Source organism: Phascolarctos cinereus, unplaced genomic scaffold, assembly GCF_003287225.1.
Source record: "Phascolarctos cinereus isolate Bilbo 61053 unplaced genomic scaffold, phaCin_HiC Scaffold_5;HRSCAF=322, whole genome shotgun sequence".
NCBI lineage: Eukaryota > Metazoa > Chordata > Mammalia > Diprotodontia > Phascolarctidae > Phascolarctos > Phascolarctos cinereus.
In genome coordinates, this window is record NW_027555958.1 from 480,190,634 (window position 1) to 480,202,471 (window position 11,838).

At 42.9% G+C, this 11,838-nt stretch overlaps 1 protein-coding gene across 2 annotated transcripts in view; it reads left to right on the forward strand.

The window, feature by feature from the left end:
* The first annotated feature begins 244 nt into the window (after nucleotides 1-244).
* The window catches only part of PTGFR (prostaglandin F receptor), a 40,919-nt gene continuing 29,325 nt past the window's right edge, over nucleotides 245-11,838 (forward strand). Inside the window, exons 1-2 of one of the 2 annotated variants that reach the window (XM_020968562.2) lie at nucleotides 245-518; nucleotides 3,597-4,472. In XM_020968562.2, the coding sequence (XP_020824221.1) occupies nucleotides 3,675-4,472 (798 nt within the window). In that variant the 5' untranslated portion in view covers nucleotides 245-518; nucleotides 3,597-3,674. The remainder of the gene's footprint in view (nucleotides 519-3,596; nucleotides 4,473-11,838) is intronic. The other variant, XM_020968561.2, reaches the window with a different exon arrangement.

The window sequence follows — 11,838 nt, forward strand, 5'->3', positions numbered from 1 at the left end:
GGTGGTGTTGTAGCCGCGTCCTCTGGTCCTCATCTTGTCCCACTGTCAAGGAAAAGGCGGCGGAGAGGAGCAGGGGACTTGGTGAGGGAGCGGGTGTCCGAACCATCTATATCCTGGCGCAAGAGCCGCGCTAGGGAGAGAGAGAGAGAGGAGAGAGAGAGAGAGAGAGAGAGAGAGAGAGAGAGAGAAGGAGAAGGAGGAGGAGGAGGAGGAGGAGGAGGAGGAGGAGGAGGAGGAGGAGGAGGAGGAAAAAGAGGGAAAGAAGAAGGAGGGATCTGAGGGCAAGCCTAGGCAGATCTTTCTCTTCTGCAGAGCTGGCGGTGGCAGGCTGCGAGAAGTAGAGAGAGGAGGCGAGGTTAGAAGGACTAGCCGCGGTTCCTGCTTCAGTGCGATCGGAGAAGACAGACCCACGGCTCTGGAGGAGCCAACCCAAGTCAAGAGCCTGGAGCCTGGAGCCGCGATGTGGCCTAGACTGGCGCCATGTGCCTGCGTCCCCGCGGGCTGCGGGGCGCACCCAGGTAATTACTCCCCTGAGGCCAGGGAACCCCTGGACCCCCGCGCTGGGACTGCGGCCTCCAACTCCTCCTCCTCCCTTTCCCGCACCCGCGGCTTCCTCCATAATAGAGTGTCGCGCCGCCGGGATCTCTGCTGACAGAGCCCTTACTCTCGGAGAAGCGCGGCCCGTTTGGCCACCAGGTTTGGGTCAAATTCCAGACGACAGAAGAAGGAAAAGAAGAAGGAAAGAGGAGAGGAGATACGTTGGGGGTGGTCCAGCTTCTGATCTGGCTCCCTCGAGGAAGGAAGGAAATAACCTGCTCTGCTTTCCCCACCCCCTCCACAGTACCCCACCTTTTCTGGATTTCTGTCAGTTAGGTCCACCTTGCACTGCTGCACTCGTTGTCCAGCCCTGGAGCCCCTCTATCCCATTCCCGTGGCTAGTTAGGAATACATCTATCCATTCTCACTTTTGGCAGGCTTGAGCAATCCCAGGCAGCTGGAAAGCAGACGGGGTCGGGGGGGAGGGCGATGTTGCAAGAAATGGCCTGGGGGTAGTGGTGGGAAGTAACGGGTACAGTGAACCAAGTGTGAGTAAGAGCCCAGCTGAGGGCAGAGGGAGGCCCTGGGCGGTCAGGGCCTCGTGGTCGCCACTCCCCGGAGGGTTGCCTCTGGAATTCCCAGCAGCTAGCCAGACTGTCCCGGAAAAGCCAAGCGAACTCATTCCACCCAGGCTCGGTGACCCTGGTGGGACGTTGCGAGATGTAATCCAGTCCTTTCTTAACCATTCTAAGGGGGTGAAATGAGTTGGGGGGCTCGCTATGATCACAGATTTACAGAATCCCTCAATCTCAGAACTCAAGCCACGATTCGGTGTATCCCATCTCCTAGCAGAACTAAAGGCTCAGCGTCTCCGGCAGATGTGGTACAAATACCCATTCTTAACCTTTTCTTCCCTTCCCTTCCCTTTCCCCTCAGCCCCGCTGCTTTCTGCATTGCTGGCGGGGCAAAGAGAAACCCCTCAAATGGGATGCGCGCGTGTGTGCGATTGGTGTGATCTGCCTTAGATTTTAGACAGGTTTCCATGAAACTCTTACGAGCTGTCAGAAGCAGGGCTAAGCAGGTGGTGAGAGGAGCACGAAGGCGGGTCCGGAGTCTGTGACAACTGAGAAGGAGGCTGGGAAGTCTCTTGGCTGTGCAGACTTTAAAGACGGTGCTTGGCACGTGGTCACTTCATCAGAGGAAAAATACAAAACCCCCCCAAAAACCCAAACTCAGCAAATTAAAACAAATCGCCGCCTATCTTTAAGAAGAAACTAACAAATTCCTTGGGCACTTTCTTCTTTTCCGTTTCAGTTAGAAGGAGAGGTTGGTGCAGAGAAATGAGCCTGAGAGGTGGTCTCAGGGAATTTAAGGTTAAATCCTGGCTCTTTCGTTTGCTACTTCGATGCCTTAACTTTTCGGAACCTCCTTTATTTCCTTATCGGCCTAGATGGCCCTTTTTGCTAAGAATCCATAAGGTCATGGCCTCTGGCAAGTCACTCAATTGCACTGAGCCTTATGTAGAGTGTGTGTGTGTGTGTGTGTGTGTTGTGTGTGTGTGTGTGTGTGTGTGTGTAGTGGAGTCCTTGGGCAGTTTGGTGAAGCCTATGGGCCTTCTCAAAATAAAAACTAAAAAAAAAAGTTCCCAATTGTAGGAAATGTCCAATTTCACTTAGAAGTTAGTGATAATAAGAAAAGTACATTTTTTTCCATCCAAGTCACAGACATCCTGAAATCTATCCATAGTTGCCTTGGAGACCTATGGCCCACAGACTAAGAACCTTCTGATTAGATGATTTCTCAGCATCCTTCTCCTTCAGTGAGCACAATTGTTAAACCATAAGGCTATAGAAAAACTAACTAATAATGAACTTGTGTCCCAGAAGGGCTTCACATCTGGTGTCAGGGCCCACCAGGTGCTTTACTAGGCTGATGAACAAACTAGCACAGGTTTCCCATAAAAGCTCCCCCCTCTGCCATCAGCCTTCAGGGAGGTTCTGTGAGGTGTCAGAACTCTCCCATTCAGTACATAAAGCTGTCCATATGTGTTCCTTGCCCGAGGGTTCCAGATCAATTCACTGGAAGGTAAAGTTAATTCATCTGGCTGGGCCAGTTTCTCCATGACCAGACTGGCTGGATAGGGAGGGGTTAGCTCAAGCTGCCCACCATAAGCTGAAATCAGAAAACCTGGGTTTAAATCTTTGCTCTGTTGCCTACTACCTGTGCCACCTTGAGAAAGTCCCTTTTTTTTGGAGCCTCAGTTTCCCCATCTGTAGAATGAAGAGCTCTCCCCAGGTGACCTTTAAGGTCCCTTCTACCTTGAGGTCTATGGTCCCAGAAAGGTTAGGGTTGCTTCCTGTGTTCTGTGTCCTGTGTATTCGGTAATTCCTTTTCAAAGTTTCACTTTTCCTGCTTGGTGTCACCTCCCAAATGAAGGTAAATTTTCTTAAAATCAATCAATCAATCAATCAATCAATCAGCCTTTGTTAGCACCTATTATCTCGAGGGTATTGTGTTAGGTATTGGGAATGAAGAGACAAAGAATGAACTACTCTTGAATGGGACCTTTAGAAGGATGCCAATTCCAACCCCCTCAGTTCACAGATGAGGAAACTGAGGTCTTGCTCAAGGTCATACTAACAAAAAGAGCCAGAATTTGAACCCAGGTCATCCGACTCCATATTTTATTTGTGGCTCCTTTGGCTAATGTCCCTTTTCCATCTGGGGTCAGCTGAGTATCAGAGTGTCATATCTACCAATGTTGGTTCAGCAGGAAAGCATTAAGAGAGACACAATTTGCTGGTGTGGTTGGAAGTTTAACCACACACAGCCTCTCATTTTGGGCAGCGTCCTTTTCTTGCAAAGGAAATGTAGAAGTACGTGCATATGTGCTTTGGGAACATTATGCAACCTTCCCTGTGATTGGCTGGAGGATTCACTTGCTACCGCCAAACTCCCCTGGAAGCTTCTGCTTCAAATGGCAGATGAGCAATGCTCGACGTGCTTTTCCTAACCTGGTGGGATTCTTTTCTTTTCTTTTCTTTTCCTTCATGCTACAGATACCTTCTGACAGCAAGACAGCCCCAGTGTGAGATGGAGATAATGTCTTGAGAGTTCAGTGTATCTTTGTTGTCACCATGTCTATGAACACATCCAAGCAGTCACCTTCTCCTGCTGCAGGGGTCCTTACCAACACCACGTGCCAAACTGAAAACAGGCTCTCAGTCTTTTTCTCCATTGTCTTTATGACAGTAGGAATTCTCTCCAACAGCCTGGCCATTGCCATTCTCATGAAGGCATACCAGCGATTTAGGCAGAAGTCTAAGGCATCTTTCCTGCTCTTTGCCAGTGGCCTGGTGATCACTGACCTTTTTGGCCACCTCATCAATGGAGCCATAGCTGTGTTTGTCTATGCCTCCAACAAGGACTGGATTCGCTTTGATCAGTCGAATGTCCTATGTAGCATTTTTGGAATATGCATGGTATTCTTTGGGCTGTGCCCCCTTTTCCTGGGTAGTGTGATGGCAGTAGAGAGATGCATCGGAGTCACCAAACCCATATTCCACTCCACGAAGATGACATCCAAGCATGTGAAGATGATGCTGGCGGGTGTGTGCCTCTTTGCCATCTTCATTGCCGTGCTACCCATCCTGGGGCTCCGAGCCTATGAGATCCAAGCATCCCGGACCTGGTGTTTCTACAGAACTGAGCATATCCAAGACTGGGAAGACCGATTTTATATCTTGCTCTTTTCTTTTCTGGGGCTGTTAGCCCTGGGCATTTCATTCTTGTGCAATGCCATCACAGGAATCACGCTCCTGAGAGTCAAGTTCAAGAATCAGCAGCACCGACAAGGCAGATCTCATCATTTTGAAATGATCATTCAGCTCTTGGCCATCATGTGTGTCTCTTGTGTTTGCTGGAGCCCGTTTCTGGTAAGACCTACTGTTTGTGTCCATTTGTCCATGTTGGAGGCTGTGTTGGTTTGCTTTTCCACATTTGCTAGCTGTGATGGGAAATACAGTTTTGTCCATTCATTATTCCTGTAAATTGCTTGAAGCTTGTTATTTCAGCTGCCTATGCAGATTTGGGAAGCCAAACCACATAGGACAGTCGTGGTTATTTTCATTTATACCTTGAATGTGCTACAAAACAGTTCTAACCTGAACATCACCCTGGATGTGCTGAGGCTGCAACATGAGGTTTTGAAGCACCTTGGATTTAGCTGAATTTCTGACACATGTGATCTTATGATCACTGTTTAGGTTCTTTTTTTTTTTTATTCCTTTTATTATTCCTAGCACAATGCCTGGCTCAGTCAATGCTGAATAAGTGCTTTGAGTACTGGAAGAAATTAAGAATTGAGAGACTTCACTGAAAGTTGCATGAGCAAATCCACTTGTGTAGGAATCTCCTCCTAATTGTCTGATTCTAAGCATAGAATGACAGGGCCTCTACTTGCCAAGGCAAATGGGAAATTAAATAAAGTCTTGGGGTGAGGCAGGAGAATAAACAGCTTGTGTCTGACGTTTACAACAAATCAAGGCAGAAGCCAGGTTACCAGGGAAGGTGTGGTGATAGGGTCATAGATTTAGAGCTGGAAGGGCCCTTCAGTGTTGGGCAGTCCAACTCTGTCATGTTATAGACATGAAAACTGAGGTCTGGGATCCTAGAATTGGAGCTGGAAGACACATTCAAGGTCACAGAGTCCAACACCCATCATTTTGCAGATGCAGAAACTGAGGCCCATAAAGGTGAAATAGGTCCTGCCATCAGGAAGTGAGAGTCAGGGTTTGGACTCAGAATCCATCACCCTTTCTGTTTTATGATATGCATCTGTCCAGGATCAGTCTGGAAATTAGTGGCTACAGTAAAGTAGTCTTGGACTCACAGGGATAAAGGACACTGGGGAATAAGGGGATTTTCTGCCCTTTGTTATCCACCAAATTCTAGTAGAAGAGGGACTTGTCAGCCTAGTCCTTGGGTCCCTTGGTGGTCTGAAGCATCCTGTGACTACAGCCTTTTTAAGAAAAATAGCAATGTGGAATAAGTACATCCAATTCCAGAGGAACCAACCACAGTCAAAAGGAAGATGTGAATTTTTCCCATCCAAGTTCATGCACACCCAGAAATTAGCCTGGTAGGGGTTTGTGGACCCCAGCTCAGGAACTCTTGCCATCTGGCATTTTTCTGTTTTCTTTTGCCATATGCTGTAGTATTGGTGTAGCTTTTAATGTCTGAAGGGTGACAGCTGAGGTTGAATGTGATAAGTGGAGGTGTATATCTGGACAAAGACAGGCTCCTGTTTCCCTGAAGCTATGGGAATGCCTTATTCTAGCCAGAAAATAGCTCCCGTATTATGTGGTCTTTAGAAGCCTGCTTTCTCAAGAGCTCAGGCTCAGATTCAGGCCACCATAGTCATGGCTAGACTATTAAATTTGGAGTTGGGAAGAACTGAGTTTGAATCTTGCCCCAGACACTTGCTAGCTGTCTGACTCTACGTAAGTCCTCTTAACCACTCTGTGCCTCAGTTTCCTCATCTGTAAAATGGGGATAAAAATAACACCTGCCTCACAAGGTTGTTGTGAGGATCCAATGAAATGATATAATACATATTACATATAAATACATAAATTCTATGCATATACATACACATATACATTATATATGTATCTGTGCATTAACGTGCTATGTAAATGTTGGCTATTTTTATTTAGAAAATCCTTAATTAAAGGAGATGATGTATGCAAAACACTTTGCCAATCTTAGTTACAGGAACATTAGCTGAGAGGCAGTGTGGAAGGTAGCGGCTAGGAAGGCCAGCCTTGGGGTCAGGAAGACCAGGGTTCAAGTCCTTCCTGACATTCACTAGTTGAATGACTCTGGGCAAGTCACAACATTTCCCCTCACAGTTTTCTCAACTGTAAAATGGAGATAGTCATAGCACCTACCTTACAGCATTTTTATGAGGATAAGTTGAAGTTATCTCTATAAAAGTGCTAAACACAGTGTGGGCACAGAGTAGGTACTCAAAAATGTTCGTTGATTAAATGATTGGAGAGTGAGCTAGAATGTTGTTGTTCAGTTGTTTCTGTCATGTCTGACTCTCCATGACCCCATTTTTTTGGGGGGGGGGTTTCTTGGCAGAGATGCTGGAGTGGTTTCCCACCATTTCCTTTGCCAGGCTTCCTGGATTGCCATGCATGAGGCATGTGTTAGTCTGGGGTCTGGTGTCTGCTCTTTGGATGGAGGACAGGAGGAATCTTTAGGAATATACCTGAATTGCCACTGACTTAATAAAGATCAACTTTCCTTCTCATTGTGGAATGATTTTTAGGGATGTCAGAGTTTGCTTCATGGTGTAGTTGAAAGGGGGCTGGGTTTGGAGTCTGAACCACTCCCAGCAGGACTCTGGGCAGGTCTCTTATCCTTCAGAAGCCTAAAGGGGGAGGCCAGCAAAGTCTCCTCTGAATTTAAGCCTGCCTCCACTGAGCTCCCTAGGACTCAGTCTCTGTATCTGTAAGATGGAGCAGTTGGGCTGCCTGGCTTCTGAGGCCTCATTCAGTGCTACATGTAGGATCTGAATAGCTTTTCCCCTGAGGCAATGACATTTTCAGAAAAAAGGAGGTTTTCACAATGAATAAGTTAAATCACAAATGAAATTAATGTAGAACTCAGAAAAGGAAATATGGGTGGGGTGGGGGGAGAACTATGTCAATATTGTCCACAGCTTAAAAATAAAATTGTAGAAAACATCAACACAACAAACTGTCTTTGTTCGTTATATGAGCCCATTTGGATAACTGAGGCCTCAAGCCCAGCCTCTGTTTTCTGTTTGTTTTGAATTAGCTGGGTAATTGCCTTAACTTTCTACTTTGTCTGTTTAGACTATTTATTTTTACCCTCCACTAGAGGAATGAGAGGATTGTCACTTCTGTGTGATTCTAGAAATGAACAGAACTGAACAGGTTCACTGAAGTTGCCCCCTGCTCATTCCAGCGTCCCATTCTCCTTTTCTTTCCGAGTGTTTTGTTTGTTTTTAATTTGAAAGTTGAGACACTGGAATTCATTGTGTTTGTGGACAGCCTGTGACCGTATGAATAGTTCAATAACATCATCCTGTTTCGATGAAGCATTTGTTCCCATGACAATGGTCTCACTTCCATTTGAATTACTGAGAACTCCAATGAAGCTGCTTTATTCTGAACCTTTCTTTCTGGTGAACATACAGGCAGTCCCCTGGCCAGGCCAGAGCAAGTGCTGACTCACTGTTGATGGAGCTGCTCATCCTCCTGGTGGCTTCTCTGGATGAGATCTGGCTTCCTGTCAATTTTTACCCAGGGGAGTGTCTGCCTGAACTTGCTTGTAGTTTTGGTCAAGGTCAAGGTCATCAGGTCCTTCTGCCCTGCTCCTAGTCAGACCAAAGCTTGAGAATGCAAAACCAAAACAAAAATCCAACAACAGCCATACAGTTCCCAAAATAAAGTTTCCTGTGGAGAACTCTTTCCACATTTTTGGGGGGAGCATCTTGTAGGGAAAGGGGGTGGTGGTGCAAAGCAGTTGGTGAAGGAGACCCCAGTTCTTCTTCTGGGTTTGTGTTTTCAAAGCTTTTTAGAATCAGAGCATGAAAACACTCTGGGGCAAAGGACTCATGGGGAAGGGCCCTGCTGATGGAGTCTTTTAGCCAAAAAACGATCTTTTGGTCACCTTGTATTTTCTCCTGTTCTTCAAGTGCCTTGAAGTTTAATGTGTTGGAGAACCTTCTTCCCAGCAGGGCAGAGCTGTGTTCTCACCTTTGTTTATTCAAAAACATGTTTTATTGGGAACTTGATAAACACCAAATAAGATGGGTACTGCCACAGATAGAGTAGAACAATACAAATTCCGTGAATCTCTCTGATGTGCAGCTTGTTTTCAAAACATATGATATATTCCATATAACCTTCAAAGCTCTCCTGCTTATCTATGGTTCCTTCTGGCTTTTCTTTTGTTCTCTTTTCTACACTAAAAATAGGGCTCTTTCTTCCTTTCCCCCCCTTTTTCCCTCCCTCCCTCCCTCCCTCCCTTCCCCCTCCTCCCTCCTTCCTCCTCCTCCTCCTTCCTTCCTTCTTCCTTCCTTCCTTCCTTCCTTCCTTCCTTCCTCCTTCCTTTCCTTCCTTCCTTCCTTCCCTCCTTCCTTCACTCCTTCCCTCCCTCCTTCCTTCCCTCCTTCTTTTCTTTCTTTCTTCTTTCTTTCTTTCTTTCTTTCTTTCTTTCTTTCTTTCTTTCTTTCTTTCTTTCTTTCTTTCTTTCTTTTCTTCTTTCTTCTTTCTTCTTTCTTTCTTTCTTTCTCTCTTTCTCTCTCTCTCTCTCTCTCTCTTTCTCTCTCTCTCTCTCTTTCGCCAACCTCTCCCTGGCTTCTTTCTTCTCCCCACACCCTCCCCACAAGAAAAGAACAAAGTCCTTGTATACATATATATATATATATATATCTACTCCTCAACATACACAATGAAATTTTTATTAGCAAATATAGAAGATGTTTATAATAGCCCTACTGGATTTCCTTTGGTTACTATACAAATCATAGGGTCAAGGGGTTGGAGGTGAGAGAGACTACAGAAGTCATCTAGTTTGAGACTTTTGTTTTACAAATGGGGAAAATGGGGCCCAAAGCAGTGAAGTAATTTGTTTCAGTTCACACTGGGTAGAGCTAAGATTTGAGCTCAGATTTTCTGACTCTAAGCACGGTATTCTTTCTTTTAAAAATTATTTTATTTTGAACTTAATATGGCAGAATAGAGGAAAAAGATGATTGTCCATGAAACCACAAATCTATTATATACAACTTGCTATTCCTTTTAAATATATATTAAAGTCATCATGTAACTTTCTTCCCCCTCCCCCCTACCATGGCTACTATTAAACACAAATATGTGTATGTCTATAAAATCATTCTATACACACTTCAAGTTATCAATTCCTTTTCTGGAGGTGGATAGCATCCTTCATAAGTCCTCTGTAGTTGATTTGAGTATTTATAAAACTCAAAATGACTTAGTTCTTAAAAGAATATTGCTGTTATTCTACATAACGTTCTCTTGGTTCTGCTCACTTTATTCTTTGTTGTTTTATGCAAGTCTACCCATGTTTTTCTTTTTCTTTTTTCAGTTAGGCAATTGGGGTTAAGCGACTTGTCCAGGGTCACACAGCTAGTAAGTGTCAAGTGTTTGGTCTGAGACCAGATTTGAACTCAGGTCCTCCTGACTTCAGGGCTGGTGCTCTATCCACTATGCCACCCAGCTGCCCCAACCCATTTTTTTCCCCCTAAACTCATTGAGCTCATTATTTCTTACAGCACAGCAGTATTACATCACAATCACCTACCACAACTTGTTCAGCCATTCCCCAACTGAAGGGCATCCCTACAATTTCTAGTTCTTTGACACCACAAATGAGCTGGTATAAACATTTCAGAATATATAGGTTCTTTTCCTTTTTCCCTAATCATCTTTGGGAACAGACCTAGTAGTGGTATTGCTGGGTCAAAGGGTATAGGGAGTTTAATAACTCTTTGAGCATAATAGTTCTATATTGTTCTCCAAAATGATTGCATCAGTTTACAATTCCACTAATAGTGAATTTGTGTCCCAATTTTTCCTTATCCCCTCCAACATTTGTTGCTTTCCCCTTCATTCATTTTAGCTAATCTGATAGGTATAAAATGATTATCTCAAGGTTGTTTTAATTTATATTTTTCAAATCAATAATGATTCAGAGCATCTTTACATGACTATAAATTGTTTTTATTTCTTCATTGGAAAACTTTCTGTTCATATCCTTTGACCATTTATCATTTGGGGCATGACTCATATTCTTATAGATTTGACAAAATTCTTTATATATTTTAGACGAGACCTTTATTTAAGAAACTGCCTACAAAATCCCCCACTCCCCCAATTTTCTGCTTTCCTTCTGATCTTGACTACATTTGTTTTATTTGCAGAAAAGCTTTTTAAATTTAATATAATTGAAATAATACATTTTATATCTCACTTTGCTTGTTTACAAGCAAACAGTCTCTTGTTTCTTCATAAATTATTTACCTATCTATAAGTCTGATAAGTAGTATGTTGCATGTTCTTTTTTTTTTGTAATATCTCTCTTTATGTGTTCATTTTTACTTTATCTTGGTAAATGGGGTAAGATATTGGTGTATGCTCAATTTCTGCCAGACTGCTTTCTAGCTTTTCTGACAATTTTTTTAACCAAACAATGAATTCTTATTTCCAAAACTTAAGTCTTTATACTTATCGAACACAAAGTTACTATAGTTATCTGCTGCTGTAAATTGTGTGTCTATTCTGTTCCACTGATCAACCTATTTCTTAGCCAGTACCAGATAGTTTTGATAGTAATAGCCTTATAATATAGTTTACAATCTGGTACTGCTTAACCTCTTTCCTTTACTTTATTCCCCCATGAGTTCTTTTGATATTTTTGACTTTTTGTTTTTCCTAATAAATTTTATTATTTTTTTCTAATTAAGTATTTTTTTTTGGTAATTTAATTGAGATGGCATTGAATATATAAATCTGTTTAGGTAGAATTGCCATTTTCATTATATTGGCCCTGCGTAACCATGAACACTTCATATTTCTCCAAATATTTAAACCTGATTTTATTTGTATAAATTTTTAAAAAAAAATAATTTTCTTCATATAATTTCTTGCTTTTACAGGTATACTCCCAGATTTTTTTATACTTTCTAGAGTTATTTTAAATGGAGTATCTCTTACTATCTCTTCCTGCAGCATTTTGTTTGTGATATATAGGAATGCTGGTGATTTATGTGGATTTATTTTATATCTTGTTACTTTGCTAAAATTAATAATTGTTTCAAATAACTTTTTAGTTAAGCCTGGGATTTTCCAAGTATATCATCGTAATCTCTGCAAAAAGAGATAATTTTATTACCTCATTTCCTATTCTGATTCCAATTCCTTTATTTTCAGTGTTTTGGAAAACATATGCCTCATTCTGCACCTGGAGTCCATAGGGATGGGTTCTTATGTATAGGTATGCTGTACTATTTTCCTTAAGGATTTGCTAAATATCAATTAATGGATTCTTTTTTATTGTGAAGCTGCCCACCCACGGGATTTAGAAACCTGCATTTTACCAATCAACCAATCACAAAGCATTTATAAAGCACCTACTCAGTGCCATTTAAGGTGCTAGGAATACAAATACAAAAGTGAGAGTGTATTCAAAGAGCTCACATCCATCTATCTGTCTATTTACCTGTTTAATTTATCATCT